This window comes from Ammodytes marinus (assembly GCF_949987685.1).
Source record: "Ammodytes marinus genome assembly, chromosome: 18".
Taxonomy (NCBI): Eukaryota; Metazoa; Chordata; class Actinopteri; order Uranoscopiformes; family Ammodytidae; genus Ammodytes; species Ammodytes marinus.
The window spans coordinates 20,245,837-20,266,661 of record NC_137222.1 but is presented as its reverse complement, the minus strand read 5'-3'; the positions used below and the strand labels follow the sequence as shown (position 1 = coordinate 20,266,661).

General features: G+C 41.4%; 1 protein-coding gene across 1 annotated transcript in view; it reads left to right on the top strand.

Annotated features, from left to right (window-relative positions):
- The window catches only part of LOC307265080 (uncharacterized protein), a gene marked incomplete at its 5' end in the record, with an annotated part of 103,645 nt that overhangs the window by 32,259 nt on the left and 50,561 nt on the right, over nt 1–20,825 (top strand). Inside the window, 3 exons of the mRNA XM_080046651.1 lie at nt 627–819; nt 6,030–6,164; nt 6,562–6,642. Of these exons, the coding sequence (XP_079902777.1) occupies nt 627–819; nt 6,030–6,164; nt 6,562–6,642 (409 nt within the window). The remainder of the gene's footprint in view (nt 1–626; nt 820–6,029; nt 6,165–6,561; nt 6,643–20,825) is intronic.

The following is a 20,825-nucleotide window of genomic DNA, read 5'->3' as shown; positions in this document are numbered from 1 at the left end:
TTTATAAAAGCCCTTTGTAGCTACAGAGGGATTTGCGCAATGTCTGATAAAAATCTAGCAACAACCGACCTCGCTATAAGTGATGTCACTTATTGCGTTGTTGGTTCTGAACAATACAAGGTAGAAAATGAAGAAAAAAGTCCTAGACCATATCTCTGCCCTGGTTTGATTTTAACTATAGGGTTCGACAATGTTAAGGGAGTGCAAGTCTAAATCTCATATTTGTGTTTAGGTTTCATCCACCCATGCTGTAGGATGACAGATCAGCAGTTTTTGCACATACTGTATAGATTTCTGTCTGACACCAGCAGGCCTGTAGCTGTCAGGGATGTCGCCTCAATCTAAAGCACACTTTATCAGGCCAACTGTTTGCACTGAAATCATTATGTTTAAACAGACTCTCTGACCTAATGGCTGAACTTTACTATCCAGTAAAGTAAGAGTTTACAAGTTAAGAGAAGAAAGAAAGAGGTTTTAACTTTTACTGACATCTGTATTTTAACAGTCAAGAGGCCGCAAGCGTGACTTCAACTTATCTCCTAGATTACAGGATGCAGACTTTCATCTTGAGTCACTCAAAACCAAAGACGTTTGATTGTAAAATGACCAATGTGTGTCTCTGTCAGGTTCCCAGTCAGCGGCCTGTCTGATGGAAAGTGGCATCATGTGGCGGTCAGTGTGTCTACCCGGCGGCTGGCCCTGTACGTGGACTGCTCTCTGCTGGAGAGTGTTGACTGGGTGCACCACGGCATGGGGATCAGCACCAACGGGCTGCTCATGGTCGGAGGCATCATCGAGGGCTTTGAGACCCCGTTTGAAGTAAGTGATTTTATATATTTTTTTTTCTTTTTTCATTTTCTAACTGATCATAAAAGAAACAACAAGGTAACCTATTATGGAAAATGCGCTTCTTCATGGTTTTTCAACATTAATATGGGTCCCTGGTGTGTCTATAGACACCCAAGTATGAGAATGAACAACCCTCTCTTTTGCTCCGCCTCCACCTTTCAGAAAACCTGTCTTCAAACAAACCAGTCACATTTTCTCCCCTTATGATGTCATAAGAGGAGAAGCCACGCCCCCCTCATTACCAACCTAACTAAGCACTACACCATGAAAACATTTTCTAGCAGGAACCCAAATTATAAATTTGAACCTGAAAAATTTGCACAAAATGTGCCCCTTAAGTCACACAAATGCAACCTAACCTATACTCATCAACCCTCCACCCTGGTACCTATTACGTTGGTCTGTCTATTTTAAATACTTACAAGATATAGGTGCGCGGCCCATGCTAGACGCATCTACAGTTACACTCTCCCTGTCTTGGGGGGGTGTGAACTGGAATGCAATTTCGTTGTTCTGTAATGGTTCAATGACAAATAAAGACCTATCTATCTAAGATGCCTAGAATTCATTTAAGTTGTATTCTGCAAACCTCAGGGCTCTCAGATTATATATCACTAAACATCAGGGAGCCTTAATTGGCCTTTGTGTTTTTAAATCTCTACTTTAAGAATTGTATAGCTTTTCTCTGTATTTCATGTGTTTGTTATAATGGATATAATATGACCAGATGGTAACGAAATAGCCAGATGATGTATAAAACAACTGTCGCTGTGTAATAGGTCACATGTGTATTGTCCAGTTTGTTTAAATTTAGTCCGAGGAAGACATGCATGCCTGCTCATCCACACACACACACACGCACGCACGCACGCACGCACGCACGCACGCACGCACGCACGCACACACACACACACACACACAGAACTCACAAGTAGATATTCCAGCCCCATGGCCCTATCCCTCCCCATTTTCCTTTTCACCACAGACAGACAAAGGCGTGCAGCCCATGATGCTTAGAAACCATGTGTTTGTTTTTATAAAGTATGCTGCGAAATCCCTCTAACCTGCTCTTATACCACAACCTCAATTACCTCCCAAGTGTTACATACAATTACAGGGGAAACGCAGATGAGTGTTTGGACAGGGGATGAATTCAGTATCCGCAAATCCCATCCTGTTCTCCGGTTGACATGAAGGCACCTCACTTCACTTAACTTTATTGCCTTTTGACTATGGCAGGAAAACTCACAAAGAGAACAAGTAAACCTTAACCTAACCATAACCCCTAACCTCTACAGTGTAAAGCATGTAAGGTTTACATTTTTCAAATACATACAGTTTGGTTACACATTTTCCATGTTTTGTATACTGTATGGTATGTATATACTGTATGGTATGAAAATTATTATAGGACAAGATGAGTTCAGCATTACTTCTCGTCAGTCGCATTACCTTATGTGGTCAATACAGTCCATTTGTCAAGGGCAACAACTTAAACTCTTCCATTAAAGGCTGATTTTAAACGCCCACAATGCACCTGGCTTTGCATTTTGGACACAATGTGCCAACCACAACATGCACTCATAGCCTGAGGATCATAGCGGGCAGTGTGACAGTGCGTTTCAGAATGGGGTGATGAAGAGCAGTTAGAGAGGCAGCATCTGGATTTGTTCTTAGCAACAGACAAAATGGATTCTCCATCGCTTTGTTCCCCTGGTGACAGCTTTTTACTGAGCTCCAAGGACGGAGCGCTTCCACACTCAGAGGTGGTGACAGTCTTGTCTCTTGACAGTATTTTGTATTTGGCAACACTACAAACTATACATTCATGCCCCCAGCTTTTATCTGTAACTCTGACTGTCATCTGCTCCACTGCAGCATGACTTATTAATTTAAAGGAACAATATATTCTAAACAGTATATAAACTCTATATATAGATTGTAGTTATTTGAAAGCAGTTTGGTCTGTGTTAAACCTGGACAAAGTCATCTTAAATTAGGGAACAGTGACCTCTGTAATTGAAATAAAAGGAAAATAAGTAGTTCAAACTGTGATTAGCATTCTATGTTTGGCTGAGCCTTGACTGTGTGATTGCAGTTAAATGAGGTAGGTTTGTTGGGAACCCTCCCAGCATGCACAGGGGCAACAAGTTCATGGACATTGGAGTCTCATTTTCTGTGTTCCTGCATTGTGCCTTTAATATATGATAAGGAGCCAGATATGATAATTAAACCTTGCTTAAGGAATTTACATAGCGTTGAGTTTTGCTCTTAATCATTTAATAATGTTTAAGTGTTTAAATTCCCTGTTTTAATGCCAAAATAACTGCCATATGTTCTGACTCCATTCACCTTTTAACAGTCCAAATCTAAGTCTTTTTTCTTATAATATCTCAATGTAATTTTGGTTGCAAGTGTACAAACTATTTTGTTTTATTCAATCATGTATGAATGTAGCTTGTCATTATAAACATTTATTGTGGTAAATACACCAACATATCCAAGTGATTTCTCAACCCCTTCCATTGTCTCTTCTGAAATCCGAATTTTATAAACAGATCTAAAAAAAGAAAAGTGAACCATGTGTGTTTGAAACGGGTTCATATGTGAAACGTCATGGTCATAATGATCATGATCCAGGTATTTGTCAATAAGTTGTACGTGGCAGGCTTGGTCTTAAGAACTTCAGTGATGATGTGGGCCTGTCATGTAGCATGGTTTCACTCTATCACACGTTTCTCCTCACTTTCATCTGCCTTGATCCGCACCATGTTCTGTATTAGGAATAACATATGTGATAAAATAACCGGATGTTTTCCTCTCTATTTGATTTCCCAGTTAATAGTCGCCAGAGAAGAAATTACGTCCATGGATTGGCCGAGTCCTGGTTTCTAGCAATTCACACAATATAATCTCCCTGTAGTAAACAAACAAATTGTTTGGTGTGGTCCATAAAAAACTAAATCATGCTCACCTGCATGGAAAGTTGACATGTCCTATGATCTGTATAATGCATTGGAAGGACCCGTTAGTTGCATCTGTGTTTGGTTGTAGGTCGCAATCAATCACCAATAATACATGAAATATACAGCAGATGTGTTCAGCAGACATGTGTGAAGTTTGATCGGCTTTTTTGTTTCTGGCCGAGGTCTATCTTTTTCTGCTGATAAACATGAAACATGTCGGAACCGTAGTCTTTCTCTATGAATCAGTGCATTGCTGCATCAATTAAAAAAATTACGTCTCATATGGGGTTCCTTGTACGTCTTCCAACTTGTCTTGGGATTTGATTTGAGAATGTTACATCGAACAGCTGAGTTTTTTACCTTCATATTAACTGTATACGTATACCAGCAATCTTTATTTTTTTTCACAAAGAAATTCAGGTCAAACATTTCACGCATGCACACACCATAGAGAGTATATAAAACACGCACACACACACACACACACACACACACATCCTTTCAAACAATGCAGAGGAAAGGTTTCTTCTGATGATCTTAACAGTTTGGCCTGATGTCAGAGTCACCGGTAAAGTAAAATAACCCTGGGAACTACAGTGAAATACATGACCCAACTTAGCTCTCTGTGTGTGTGTGTGTGTGTGTGTGTGTGTGTGTGTGTGTGTGTGTGTGTGTGTGTGTGTGTGTGTGTGTGTGTGTGTGTGTGTGTGTGTGTGTGTGTGTGTGTGTGTGTGTGTGTGTGTGTGTGTGTGTGTGTGTGTGTGTGTGTGTGTGTGTGTGTGTTCTCTAGGCTCATCCTTCCATGCTTTGTATATATTATGTGCATGCATGACAAGCTATACAGTGCATCTCCGGAACATGTGTGTTATAAGTAGGTTTGCAACTCAAAGAGAGCTGCAGAAAGTGGAGAGTGCAGACATACATGACTGGTTTCAAGGAACTTGCTTTGAGATGGGGGTATTTTTTAATCTGATGCAGAAATGCATTGATTTATATAGAAGGATAATGTTTCCGAGATGTTTCATGCTTTCTGAAGAAGAAAAAACAAAAACCTTGTGCCCCTCTGCCAGAAAAATCCTATCAAAATAAATGCATGTCTTCTAAACATTGACAGCTGCTGTATTTCATATATTATTTGACATTGCGATATGGTATTATTTACTTGAAGTAATTAATCAACTGTAACAATGTTTGAAAAGAGTGGGAATGTCCTTCCCAAGTTCCTGTAGCCTGAGGTGACACCTCAAATCAGTAGTTTTTTACAGGCAACAGTCCGAAACCCAGATATTTAGCCCGTCATAAAATAAAGCTATGAAAACTAGCAAAGATTTATATTTGAGTGGCTGAAACCAGAGAATTATGAGTATATTTCATTTGAAAAATGACATCATGACCATTGATATCACGAGTTCATATCAGTTCCGGTCTACCAAAACCCATTTGCTGTGACCCCAACAACCGGACTTGGATCGTTCATCACTGGAGGCAAAATTTAAATGAGATTATAGCTAGTGCCATGCAAGACACAGCTGAGACACAAAAGCTAAAATACCTTCACCCTTCAATAAAAAATAGTCCAGTTTGGACCTACATATCTTTCTGAAGTCCATTTCACACTCGCCCAAAAACCTCATTAAACCTGCTAACATCTAACATTTGTCTGCAGTGTGAAACTTGGCATTCAATCCTGATTCAATGACTCTGTCATGGACCAGAGTATTTATCTGCTTCATTGATGTGAACGTCACACCCGGGTGAACAGGCTTCGCTTCAAGTAGTGTTGCAGTGAGAAGCAGATAGTGGAGCCAGTGAGACAGCTGCAGTGGAAATGATAGCGGTTCTCTATGCGAGTAAAAAAAGCGTCTTTTGGTCCAGACAGGGGGTCAGAACTGTAACTGTAAAATAAAGATATGTCTGTCTGTCTGTCTGTCTGTCTGTCTGTCTGTCTGTCTTCACTTCACTGCACTGCTGGTGATCAGACCTTGCAGTGTGAATGTGGACAATCGTCTATTTTTTGTCTGTGTCGACCACGTAATTTTGGTGTGAAAAGGGTTCTATTAAGATGTGAAAATGACCCAAACCATAGTGAATCAGTAGTGGGATTAAGTGTCTGTGTAGTTACTTGTAATCTCCAAAATGTAACTTCATATCTCGATACATCTGATTTTTTTCAATTGACTGCTCACATTGTGCTTAATGGTTTTGACTCTGTAGGGTCATCTCAGACAGCTGACTTTTCTGATGGGTGACCCATTCTCTGCGGAGCAGCAGTGCAATCTCCACCCGCCCCGCTGTGGTGAGGCTGGCCCCAAACCTCCTCGCTCCCCACGCACCAAACACACCCCGGAGGTGAGAGAAAGATGAATGGAAAAGATGAAAAAAGAGATCAAGGAATTGTATGTGATTTATTTTCAGTATTGTTCCTAAACTTATGTCAAAGGCAAAGAGAGCTCAGACATATCACCAAGGTGTTTAAGGTAAAGCCAGATGTGGTTTTCAAGCCCACAGCCCAGACAAGCAGGCTCCTGCACTTAATACTCTGACAGCACAACCTGTTATATACTATGAGGCATGATAGAAGATCATCAGAGGCTTTAGAAACAAAAACTGCCTTGACTCCTGTGGTATTTTCGATCCAGTCTGGTGAATTTAATAACCACGAGTGTTTGGTTATTCATCTTTTTTTTCTTAGCTTTGAACTGTGTTGTGTTTTCAAATTTAGAAATTGTCCCCTGTGTTTCCACAGAATATGCTGCTGTCCTCAAATGACCTAGAGCACCTGCTGGGGGATCCCGAGGACGAGTCATTTTTGAGCTTAGGCAGAACTGTAAGTAGGATACTCTGGTGCCTATGTATGACTGCCTATACATTCCCTGTGCATTGTGGTGTTAAAAACAAATAAGGAGAGTGTGGGCCGTGGCTGACCAGTCCTCATGGTGATTAAATCCAGCTGTGGACAGATGGGCAGGCAGGCAGCTACAGTCGGGCGTACCAACCACTGCTCTTTTCTTCACTGGATTTTTTCAGCCTGTCAGTCTCAGTCTGTAAAACCACCAGTCGAGTGTCTGTCATTAATTAGTGCTGCGGTGCAGAGCCTTGGGCACAAACCAGCCTTCCAGCCTCTTGTCCTTGGCTGACTCGTCCAGGTTGCACATTACGTGTGTGTGTGTGTGTGTGTGTGTGTGTGTGTGTGTATTCGTGTGTGTCATGTGAGACGCCTGTATGCCTGACCTGTCTGTGCACTGGTCTTTGTTGCGGACTGCAGAAAAGGGTTCATCTGGGTGCTGAAAGTACAAGTCTAGTTTGATGAATGACAGCTTTGGTTAGCATGTTTCATGTCTCTATTGAGAAAATCCATTTGGGAATTTATTGAAGTTGTGATTTTGAATATTATTTTTTTATTTTTTTTATAATACTAATAATTAGAACTTTTGCAAAAAACAATGTAATTAAAATGTTTGGTTCAATTGTTTATAGTATGATCTGCAGTTCATCTATTGTTATTATTTAAAATATTTCCCTCCATGTTCCATAATCAGGACCAGTAATACTAATAAATGAAATATTGATCAAACACACCACAAGTAGTGAGCTTGGTAGAACTAAAAGGTGTTGATTTCCTCAAGTAGCTGGTGGGCGAGAGACAGACCGCTAGTGTGAAGGGTTAATTATGTTCAGAAAAGTATACTGCGAGCTGCCGTGGCAGAAGTGGGTAAAATATCTGCACTGCAAAAAATCTTACCTTTATTGTAAATAAACATCTGACATAAAACTCATGTTCAGGACAGCCACAACCTGCGTGTGCAGCCCACATTTCCCTGTGAGACTGGGTTGGCATGTGGAATGACAGCAGGACTGATGTGCCCGCAGGCAGCCAGATGGGGGAGGTGTCAGTCACTCCTGGCAGCCGTGCTGTGGTCTGTGTGTTCAAAGATCCCATTAACTTCAACTTCCTGCCAACAGTTCATCATCAGCCCTGACCTGATGTTGCAATGAAGGGTAAAACTAAATATGCAAAGGAAAGCTTGCCAGGCACAAAATGAATTAAGCCTGATTCAACCCCAAAATAAACTGAATGATCCACAATCTGACTTACAATCAGACGATGGATATATGGCGTATTACAACGTTTGCTCAGCAGTTTCAAAATCCTATTTTCCATATGGCTGCTGTCAGACAAATCCATACATACTGTAATGAGCAGTTTGGATATCATTGGAGGAGGATTTGACAAGTATCTGCTCACTGTAGTTATGACTGAGACTCTTCAGTGACAGAAAATAGAACCGATCGTCACTACAGAACAGACAGACATATTCTCCATCTGCTTTTATTCTTCTCGTTTTCTGTACATACTGTAGTTGTACAGTACAATTGTAATGCTGCTTTCTTCTTCTTTATCATTTTCAGTGTCATTGCATTCAGTGTGAGCACTCAAGTGGCCAATATTTATACATATTGCTTCAAAGCATCACTTCATTTATGGATATTAGTTATCCATTTATGTTTTTTAATGGTCTCTTAAGACAATTTATAGAACATTTGACTATTTCCTGGTGTCTCGTCTTAACATCGGGGCGACTGTGGCTCAGTTGGTAGAGCGGGTCGGCTGATGATCAAAGGGTTGGCAAGACACTTCACCCACCTTGCCTCGTGTGAATGTCGATAGTTAGCCTGCTATCGGTGTATGAATGTGTGTGTGAATGGTAACGTGGGAATGGGAACAGGTCTCCCTTGAAAAAGAGTCTTCGGTCTCAATGGGATTTACCTGTATAAATAAAGGTTCTTATGATCTTTGAGTGCTGTTAGAGAAGAAATCCACCATTGCAATTTTCCTTCTGTGTTTAGTTCATAGTTGGGCTCTGAACGGGTTAAGGATGTAACAATAACATTTAATTAGAAATGTAAAACTTGTGTTGATGATGATGATGATGACTAATTAAAAGCAATGAGTACATCTTAATGCACAGTGAGATCGCTTGTACATTCAGGGATCGGTTTTGTTATGACTACCCGCACACTATATTGTAATCTCTCTGACCAAACAAAACACAGTTCCTGAAATACATACGATTGTATACACTGGCACTTCGAGAATAAACCTTGTTCGTGGAATGTTGGAAATGGAAACAAAGCAAAGCAAAGACCGTGCGCTTCAAGACCAAGGAATAGCAAAGCTGGTTTAAATTTACATTCATTTCACGTCCATGCAAAGTGCCTGAAAAAAATCAAGGAGGATCTGGTTCCCTTTACAGTATATACAGTAATGTACAGCCAGAGGAGCGGGGAGTTAAAGACAGCAAACCATGCCATGCACTGCCAGCACTCCATCAGGGTGGCATTGGGATGCCTTTGTGATAATGTAGATGCAGACTGTTCTATTTGTGCTGTTGTCTTGCTTAAAGTGTTTGTAGATCTGACTCAATATTACTGAAATCTCTTCGGTTGGCTGCATCTCTTCCTCATTAACTCTCTCTCTCTCTCTCCATTCATCTGTTTCTGTTTTTACATTTTTTTTATTGCGTCAGAATCTGTCTGTTCAGCTTCTCCATCCATCTTTCTATGTTCTCATTGCCAGTGTCTGATAGTGACCCTTCTACATGCTCACCGTACAGACATGGTACGGTAATTGTATCCAGCGTTTCTTTAAAGTCTTTGCAAGAAAGCAGATGTGTTTTCTGAAATGTCTAACTATTCTTTTAAAACCACCTTGCTTGCTGCTTTGTATAGCATAGTGAATTGAATATCTCTGGGTTTGAAGCTGCTTGTCGGACCAAACAAGCAAAACAAGGCATTAAACTGTTCACCTTGGAAATGACATGTGATGACATGAAACAGACTGAACAACTTATTTATGAATCAACAAAATAATCAACGGATTAACGGTCAAGGTAATTGTTAATAACAGCTTATCGTAAAGGAAGTGGTGAAGGATGGATTTTAGACTTTAGTCCTTGTTTCCCTGCAACCTGTTTCTCATTAAATCCACACAGAGCAGACCTGTGGAGGTACTAGCCGTCCGGTCTCTGGCTCTCCTCACAATCTACGCGTTTGAAAGAGAGAGAGGGAAAAAAAGACCACTAGTACATGAACAAGATCTATTTCTCTTTCGCTAAGGTCTGCTGCTGTCGTCTTTGAAGCGTTCCATTTGTGAATGTGGGGCCACGTTGTTGGGGTTTCCTGACTTTGATGCATGTCCTGTCTGGGGCCCACCGCCTCCCTTGACAGGTGCTCTCTCTCCTCAGAGACGTGGCACTCCACCAGCTAATCCACGGCTCCTCCAGTGTGCACGATGGATGTCAAACACTCCTGGAGGTCAGGGACCTTTTAGCTTAACGTGTAATTGCAGAGCCAAAGCTATGCACTTTCAGCGTATGTTGATGGCTCTGAACCCTCATAATGGACTTGGCCTACATTAGTTACAATCACTTTCTTTCCGAAACCAAAGTAACAATTTGCATCTTTTAACATATATTATCAAGTTAAAATGCTGAACATGTGTTGCTTCTGTGTAAAGATCTTGCCAGTTTTCTTTGATTTGTATCATTATAAACTGAATCACTTAAGACTTTTGGTAAAGACATCAGTTTGCCACACAATTTTTTATCATGTTAAAGCCTCTGAAAACCTGGTCTAAAACAGTAAAAATCAATATGATATCAGATTGTCTCAATAACACCGTGTGTGTGTGTGTGTGTGTGTGTGTGTGTGGCCCTATTAAATGGTCGCCATGGCAACAGTCATTGTATTTTTATAGAACGTTCAGGCAGAGAACTGCCGTTATTGGTTCAAAATATTTATTGTGTAATAAGAACCGGAGCATAGCCCGCCTCATATAAACTGAATCTCTATAAAGTTTATCAAACTTAAATGACAATATCTTTAATTTAAAGATAAATATATTTGATGAATATGCCAAACTCTTTTCAGATGCTTACTATCATGCAACTGACTCTCCAAATGATATAAGTAGAAGGATGTTGTGGATTAGGTGCTTTACAGGGGCTTTAATACCTTTTATAGACATATAAATCCATATTCATGTGGTCAGCAGTGATCGTGATCTTCATTCTCGATCAGAAAGCTTTTAGTGAATTAAACTGTGTATATAAATGTGGATTTTCTTTGACTATACAGCTTGTATGTGTGTCAAAAAGAGAGGGAGAGATGGAGCATGACAGAGCATGTGTTTGATTGTTTGTTCTACGTTGGACGTCACCACAAGAGTGAATCCAGTTTCTCCCAGGGCTTTCAGTTTTATAAATAGTTCTAACACCGTGTGCACTTGTTCCCTAAAGCTGAGTCTGTCAGAGAAAGAGAGGAAGGTAGACACACACAGACACACACATGCACACTCCTGTGGTTGTAATATCCCCTGTTCCATATCACAACCAAGTGTTTCCACCGCGGGTCTCTGGAGACGCCCCTTTCATAAAACTTGTCAAACAATGGCTTTTTACTGGTGAGGCGAGACAAAAACAGAGAGGTGGAAACAAATGATCCATCATTTTGACACTACTCCATGACTCTGTCAATACACTGGGGTCCATGTAGTATTTTATGTAGTCTGGCAGCAGTTGCCTTTTAAATGACCTGACCCTATAGGTGGAAGTTGCATGCCCTGGCAAAGCTTAAGTGTTGGTTAAGATGCAGTGTTTAACCTTTTTCAAAGCTGCTATGAACAAAGTATAGGTTCCCAGTCATTCCAAAGTATGTTGTATTTGTGTCCTCCTGATGATTGATCTATATTCTTCTTGTAGCTCTGGTTTGAACTCTATAAAATCCTGACAAGAAGATGTATATGCCTCTTTACCCTGTTGGCTGGTTAGGTTTAATTTTCTTTACCAATTAGTCTTTATCCATCTAACATTTGGTGCAGGGCAATCCATTCATCGTCAACCGCTTATCCGGGGTCGGTTCGCAGGGGCAAAAGTTCCAGCAGGGGACATCAAACTACACTTTCCCGGCCACATCTACAAGCTCTGACTGGGGGATCCAGAGGCTTTCCCATGCCAGTGTGGAGATATAACCTCTCTCCACCTACTCCTTTGTCTTCCTCCTCCCAGCTGGATGTGTCTGGATCACCTCCTTGCTAGATGCCCCACTTACCTCAACTGGCTCCTTTCTAGGCATGGAACTCCAAGTTCCTCGTGGATGACTAATCTTCTCACGCTATCTGTAAGGTAAACTTCAGCAACCCTCCTGAGGAAACCCATTTCGACTGCAATCTCGTCATATCGGAACAAAAATCGACTGGTAGACAAAGCGAATCTTATACCACCCGCGGCTCTGATTCTTTGGACAATCTCTATTCCATTGTCCCCTCACTAAAAACAAGACCCACTTGAACTCCTTCACTTGGTGTACAGTTTATTAATCACGTTTTGTTCTGCTGAAAACAAAACTGATGCGAGCGGTGAGACTGAACCAAACAGAATAAAATGGTCAGTAGATCTTTAGATGTGGAAATGAGTTTTGTCTCTAACCACCCCCTTTAACCTATGTGGTCATACATTGAGCATTTACAGTATGTTGTTTAGAGGAGCATTAAGACCAGTCATTGTCAATAGTCTTTTAGGACTAATCATGACATTCTTTCTGCTGCTCACTTGGCTAGAGGCAGCAGCTGTCCAAAATGAAGGTCAGAGGTCAGGGCCAGGTCAGAATCACCCTGCTGGTAGAGAGAATGAGGCGGACAGGTGAGCCTGTATTTACCTCTAGCGCAAAAACTCAGGGGGAAGTGATCTGCTCCTTCAAGACTATAATTATGGAGCTGAGCTTTGGATATTGAATCATTGTCTTGTTTGGAGAGCTGAGCTGTCCAATTTGTGCACTGGTGTATGGATGAAAAGCTGATATTAAGCCTTAACTGTGAATGTTGGATTTAATTGGTTACATCACTGTCACGTTGACATTGTTGGCCAAAAACAATATGTTCCTGTGCCATAAAATATGCACTGCCTCGAAGCTGCTCACTTAATTCTGCTCTTGTTCTCCTATACATGCTGCTCTGTTGGAGTTTTGGGGTTGCTCAACTCATGAAAAAATGTGGTTTTGGCAACAAAGAGAGAAGGAAGCAGCCAGGTAGACGTGCTGACAGACCTCTTCAGCCGACAGACTCTAGATGTCTCTACATATCTGCTGGAGCCAGCCAAGAAACTCCAGCGAAGCCCAGCAGTAGATGAGTGACCTGCCAGGTCCTCAGGGTTTTTATTTGTGATTTTGTATGGTGCTCTGCCAGCGTGCAAAACTTAATTCCCATTGGGTTTGGCTCCAACATGATGGATCCGCTAAGTTACAGTTCTTTCGTGATTTATTTTTATATGTCATGCTTTATGACCATATCAGAAACAGAGCAAAGTGATTCATCAAAGTAGTGTTGATGGTGTTGTGACATAATCCCCCGACCCCCCTACACATTTACTTTAGAGGAACTATTATAAGACAATGATATAAATAGTCACACATGGATAGTAGAGTAGAAGTACAAGGATAATATTAGCAGGACATGGTGGAGAAACCCTTGTTGGCAAGAACAGAGGTCAGACGTGTCTTGTATTTGATGACCAGGTTTGCACAAATCCCAGGAGGATATTTGGACCACTCCTCTTTGCAGATCCTCTCCTAATCTTTAAGGTTTCGAGGCTGTCGCTTGAGCTTCAGTTCCCTCCAGAGATCTATTGGATTAAGGTCCGGAGACTGGCTAGGCCACTCCATGACCTTAACCTGCTTCTTCTTGTGCAACTCATTTGTTGCCTTTGCTGTATTTCTAGGGTCATTGTTGTGCTGGAAGACCCTTCCACAACCTATTTTTACGGACCTGGCTGAGAGAAAGAGGTTGTCACCCAGTATTTCATCGTACATGGCCCCATCCATAGTTCCCTCGATGCAGTGAAGTCCACCTGTCCCCTTAGAAGAGAAACACCCCCAAAGCATAATGCTTCAACCTCCATGCTTGACTGTGGGGATGGTGTTCTTGGGGTCATAGTCAGAATTCCTCTTCCTCCAAGCATGGCGATTGACTATGATACCAAATAACTTGCTTTTGTTCCAAATAACTTGATTTTGTTCTAATCTGACCACATCATCTTCTTCCAAGCATCCTCTGAGTCGTTCAGGTGTTCATTGACAAACTTCAGACGGTTCTGTACATGTCCCTTCTTGAGCAGGGGGACCTTACGGGCACTACAGGATTTCAATCCATTACGGCATAGTGTGTCACCAATGGTTTTCTTGGTGACAGTGGTCCCAGCTGCCTTGGGATCATAAACAAGCTCCTCCTGTGTAGATCTGGGCTGATCCCTCACCTTTCTCATGATCATTGATACCCCACAAGGTGAGATCTTGCATGGCGCCCCAGACCGAGGGAGATTGATGGTAATTTTGTGTTTCTTTCATTTTCGAATAATCGCACCAACAGTTGTCTCCTTCTCACCCAGCTTCTCGCCAATGGTCTTATAGTCTATTCCGGCCTTGTGCAGGTCTACAATCTTGTCCCTGATGTCCTTAGACAGCTCTCTGGTGTTGCCCATGATAGAGATGTTGGAGTTTGATTTATTGACTCTGTGGACAGGTGTATTTTATACAGGTAACAAGTTGAGACTGGTGTGTTATATACCTGACACTAGTTTGTTTTTTTATGAATACTTTTTTAAAGCACGAGGACTAATGTGTGGGAGCCAGAATTCTGTATGGTTGGTAGTGGATCAAATACTTAATTCACTCAATGAAATGCAAAATAATTTATATATTTATTTTTATGTGATTTTCTGGATTTTCTTTTTGATATTCTGTCAATCACTGTTAAAATAAACCTAGTTTTAAAATTATAGACCGCTCATTTCTTTGTAAGTGGGCAAACTTACAAAATCGAGCACGGTCTCCAAAGCACACTGGAGATACCAGGAGAAAATCAGTTACACAAGGAGAGCAGGACAAAGCCACAGAATGGCATCAACCCAGCAGCAGTACCAGTATCTGCTCCTTCGTGCAAGGAGGAACAGGAGGAGGACTGCCAGAGCCCTGAAAACTGACCTCCAGCAGGCTACTGGTTTGCATGTTTCTGACCAAACTGTCAGATTCTCTTCACAGATGAGGGCAATTTCAGACTGAGCACATGTGACAGGTGTAAAAGGGTCTGGAATTGCGTGGTGAATGCTATGCTGCCTGAAACATTATTCAGTATGACCGGTTTGGTGGTGGGTCAGTGAAGATCTGGCGAGGCATAACCTTGGAAGGTCTCACAGAGCTCATTGTCATAGCCAATACAGTAGTATCCGGACTGCTGTTAGGTACCCGAATGGAATCCTTAGAACTTTTGTCAGACATTAAGCTGGTGCAATGGGTCATGGGTTCCTCGTGGTGCAGGACAATGCCTCATGTGGCCAGAGTGTGTAAGTGTCCTGGATGACAAGGGCATTGATGGCATTGACTTGCCCTCTTGTTCCCCTCACATAAATCCAATTGAGCACCTATGGGATGTTCTGTATCGGTGCATCCGACGCCGCCAAGTACCGCCACAGACTATCCAGCGGGTTACTGATGCCCTGATATAGGTCTAGGAGGAGATACCCCGAGAAAGATTTTGTTGTCTGAAGTGCATACAGGCTTACACACTCCTGAGTTGCACTATGTAAAGGTTTTCAACTTGAATAATTTGATCATCAAAATTTCACGTGTGATTAATGTGGTCCCTTAATTTGTATGCACTGTTTATGTATATGCAGTATGAACGCCGGTTCCTTATGAGTGAAGTATTTCCTTAAGCATGGTCTCTGTAGGCTTGTTTGATGCGCTTTTGGTCCACACCCTAGTAAGATTGCTGTGTTCTCACTAAACGAACCTCAGCAAAGGTGGAAACTAACCTGAGTTTGTTTGAATCGAACCAAACATGGCAGGTGTGAAAGCGCACTAAGTGAACCTGTTTTAAACAGTCTCAATCACTGAACCTGAAGTCTGGTGAAACACATTGAGATATGTTCACGCTTGGAGTTCTTCAACCAAACTGTTGACTTTGCAGTAAGATGATGGCACACTTCAACACGAAGATGTCAGAGCAGCAACAGACAGTATACAGCAAGATACAGGGCTCTATTTTCATTAAGCATAATGGAGAAACAATGAAACAATGCCTACAATCCATCTGGCAGGAAGGATCTGAAAGTATTTTTTATGTGTGTGTGAGTGGGCGGGGGGGGGGGGTTATTTTGACTTGAATAATGAATCAAAGACTCAGTCAACGTCCCACAACACTTTAAGCAAACGGATTTGACAAATTGAAGCACAAGGATGAGGAACTGTGTTTTGTGTTGGCTGTAAAAAAAGAGGTAAAAGAGCAGCTGAATGCCATAGTTAAGTTTTAAAATCGGCAGGACATTTCTGCACTCTGTCAAGCATTCCTTTCATGTGTACACACTCTTTGTGCAGTAACTTTGCATCTGCTTGGCGATGTTCATAATTGTTTCCAATGTCAAATCAAGTAATTACAGACAAGCCAGGAGGCCCTCAAATCAGGGAGTACAAGAGGAAGTGGGTTGTTGAAAGAGGGGAGGAGGAGGAGGAGGAGATTGCGGATTAACAGAGGAAAGGAAGAGTTCTTTCTCCAGTTCTTTGTTTCTTTTCGTCACCATGAGGCGAGGAACATTTTTCCTCGAACTCGAAAAGCCCCAAGACACTAAAACTGTAATTTATAGTGGGGTATCTGACCTGTGAAGATAAATCAGCTGAGATTGTCACAAGAGTTTCTTCCCAGTCCAAACCAACTCCGCGAGGACTGACTGCCCTACGGTACAGCAGGTCCCGCTCTGAAAACGCAACAAGGCTTACGTTTTCAGGGAAAGCAGCAGAATTCTCTGGAAGCCATTATGTGGCGAGGAAGTTGTTTAGAATGAAAAAGAGATCATTGAACACATCTGCCTTGCACTTTTGAAGTGCCTACAGGGGTTCTGTTCACCCCGAATCAACCTCCCTCTCCTCTTATTTATTTACACCGCTGTTTATAATAGACCACCGCTCCTTTTGTTCCTAATTGACGTGGAGCAATGCTTCCGTTGACAGTCAGGAGGTCTCCTCTTATATCGACAGAGTCGTGTAAATCAAGCCAACCTCAGACAATCCGTGGTGAATATTTTCCCTTGAATGTTCCCTTAACTCTGTTTTTTGCGCTGAATCTGCGCGCTGTGGCTTTCCCCCTCCAGAGATTCTTTGTTCTCTCAGATCTGGCTGTGTTGCAGACGCTCCCTCTCCAACTCCTCAATCCAGCCATGTGTGAGAGCAGTGGGGATTCCCTCTCATCATCGCTCTCCCCTGTTTTCCTTCGTTCTGCTTCCCGTCAGATGGAAGAAGCCGTTATTCACTCTAGCAGGTTTTCTAGTTGTCCATGATGTTGCGGTCAGTGTGTTGTGCCAATAGCTCGCTGTGATCAAATGATCACTCTCACCCTCAATCTAGTTCATTTAGCTTAGCACTGGGAAACTGTCTGGACTTAGAAGCTTCACTGTGCTATGACAGCTGTTGCACGCTCAGACCTTTTTGTGGCTGAAAGTGACGGAATGTGTTGATCCTTTAAATGACTACATTTGTAGAAGAAATTGGTCTTCAATTTTTCAATCTATTTAAAAGCTTTGCCCGTTTCTTTCCATTTTTGGAACCACTGCGTAGCAGAATACTTTTAGCCAGGAGATGACGTGATGTCATTTTTGCACTTTGAAAATATAAAGTTTAAACTCAGAGAATCTAGCGAGTGCTTTCTGGAGAAATGCCAATCCGTTGTCTCTCATTTTCTAATAGTTTAACTGTGATTTTAACTATATAACGGGATATAAACCAATGACAGTCGTGGTTATATTTGTTTATATTAACTTTTTTTTATTTCCTATTATTGTCTATTCATTTTAGTATTTTGATGTTTTGTTTGTTTGTTTGTTTGTTTGCTTGTTTGTTTTGGTTGTCTGTTGCTCGGGTAGTGGGTAGGGCAGAAATGTGGGTGAGTCCAAGAGAAATGTGAAAAAACAGTGACCTATAAATCAAGAACTGTCTCTTGACAGTTTCCTGTAAATTTTTATTGTCTTTAGCCTTTCTCAGCACTTTGGCCACCCTAAGGGCTAATGGGCCGGGCTACGGTCTCCTACATGTGTCAGATTAGATGTATTGTCTGAACAATGTGTATGGTTGGTACAAGTGGAAGGGTGTGCACCCAGTAGGTGTGTGGGTGTGTCTGCTGGGAGCTGGATCAGCCTCCCTGTGCAGAGGCCTGCCTGTGTGGGTACAATGCAAACAGAGTTGAAGTGCAGACGGACCTGCAGTCATGCTCTACCATGTGGGATGGAACTTGCTGCTGGGCTGCCTGTTGCTGGATTTAGATGGAATGCACGTGCAAGGCCAAAGGCAGCGGGAAGGAAAGGTAGTGACTGGTGTATCCCTGTACATACTGCATCTGTGCATGCAGATTTTCCCTTTCCTTTTCTTCTACACTGACTTATGTTAAATTTACTGATAACACACTTACAATAGGCAACTCTTGAAGGTTTGACTTTGATGTTTAAGGTTCAAGGTTGCACCTGCTGTAATTGCCTGTTTTAAATCAACCTGGTAAAATGTCCTGTTGGTGATGTCATGGCCAGGGATGTCAAAAGTATAAGTGGTAATTCTTCATTTTTTCAGAAATGTAATTAAAATCAAGAATTAACCAGCTGGCATTTCTGTAATAATTGCGATTGCAATGTTTGTTCTAATTCTCTATACAATATTAATTTCTTTATTTTGTTCAACCAATAGATGATTTAGGAACATTTAAATTAAACCTGTTATGGATTGAGGTATGTTATTTAATCTGTAGAGACATGTAGCATTACATACTGTACATACATCTCTTTAGTAATTAATTAATTAATTGCTTACTGATAGACATCTTCTGAAGTGTATGTTTAACATAAAACGTTCATGACTCTGTGGCATTATAGGCTTTTTAAGCACACACTGTTTTTGAGCAAATTTTGCTAATTCCCTTTAGATTAGTTCTCCCATAACGGCTTTAATGAGAGGTGTTGAGGATCTCTTGATTGAGGAGCGACCAATCAATCCTGCACACGGAAATATGATATGTATACACACACTAATACTAAATTCATCTACAACATCTCATGAAGTTCAAACATCTGCACCACAAAAACAGAAATATACAATCTTTATGTGTATGTTTGAATTTGGGGTCCAGATGTTGATTGAACTTTGATTTGTAGATGTATTTAATATGTTTAGCGTTCTTTTTTACTGAGTAATTCCAGTGAAGTTGCATCTCCTCATTCGTGCCTCAGTGGAGAAGGACACACCACTCTTTGGATTGTGGTTAACCAGTGTGAAGATGAGAAGCATTCATTGGCAACACGGGAAGTTTCTCAATTGGAAGCTAACTTGAGGTTGCTGAGCAATTTTAATGTTTAAGAATTGTCAAAGGTCTTTTGTCCCTCCGACATGCTTTATGATCTTATATCCCAGGACCACCACTGGTGGATGCTTTGATCCAACTTGACAGTGGCTTTTCTAACATGGGTGGTCCTGCTGGGAATATTATCCCAGATTGTGACGCTGTTAATGCCGCACTCAGCATTAACTGCTGACCCACAGCACAGAGCAATACAAAGTTGCACGCTCACTTGTATGCACATACTGTAAACATACTGATAAAGTCACACACAAACACATTAACATGCATCTTTAAGGGAATTTGACACAGTGAGACTGCCTTGTCCACATTTATCTCTTTGAGAATGTTTCACTTTTCTTCACATTCTTAATTTGTTTTTGTAAACTTAAACCAAACCCTATGTGCAGTGTGTTCCCATCCTTATTTCGTAACATTAGACCACTGTCATCATCATGCATGTTTCCCTGCCAAGTTGGCTACTGCTGCTTGCAAGACCCAGCCAGTCTGAGAGTGTCTGCATACCTGTGTCTTGGTTAGATTTACGGACCCTGCCATTTGATTAGCCCTTTGTAGGAGCAAGTGATCATTGTCTGTGTGTGTGTGTTTGTGTGTGTCTGTGTGTGTGTGTGTGTGTGTGTGTGTGTGTGTGTGTGTGTGTGTGTGTGTGTGTGTGTGTGTGTGTGTGTGTGTGTGTCAGTGTGTGTTGGTGATGATTGCGCTCTGGCCTGCAGCGCTTGTGTCGGGCCTGTGAGGCCTCATTTTGCATCGCTCATAACAGAGGATCTGTCAGCTACACATGCAGACAGACTCCTGAGGAGACTTGTGCTGGAGGAGGAAGGACCCAGTGGTTTGTTATAACCATTAATCTAGTCCAGGTGGGCCCCTGGGAACATCTGTCCTAATTCTAATGTACTGTTTTTTTCGCCATTCATATATGCTGAGTGTTGCAGAAAAGTTGAGTAATGATTATCGTGTTCTCTCAGCATTGGTTGAAATTTCTCATAAATGCTTTTCTACGAGAACTGATGTGATTGGGCTGTACATTGTTATTTGAAGTGGTGGTGATAAATAGTCATCTCATTTCGCAAGTATTTAAAATAGATTTTCATTGCGGTCTAAATTTACCATTGCTTCATTGAAATAGGATTTTTGGCCAAAGTTCGTTTGTCGAATGTATTTGGGTACATTGTCCTAACAGCACCATATAAGCAAAAGTTTAAAATCCCTTTCAACTGCATTACCAAGTAACGATACTGCAACTGAGACTATTACAAATCGTAACCATGGGACAGTGTTTTTAGCTCTTGCTAGTTGAATCAGTTGTCACTTAAATATAGCTACAGTATGGCCTTGATAAGTACCTACTTTCCTTTCCTTTTTTGCATTAGCCAATATATTCAATTCAGTGTTATATATTCAAGTATGTATATGGTATGAATTTAAATGTTTAAGTTTGCACAAATATACCAATGAATTGTCTGAGCATGGCAACTAGGACGGCAACTTGTGAGTAGTAGTCATCATAATGGTTGATTCACCTATCTCTGATTGAGTCTTTAGTCCATACAAAGTCAGAACATGATGAA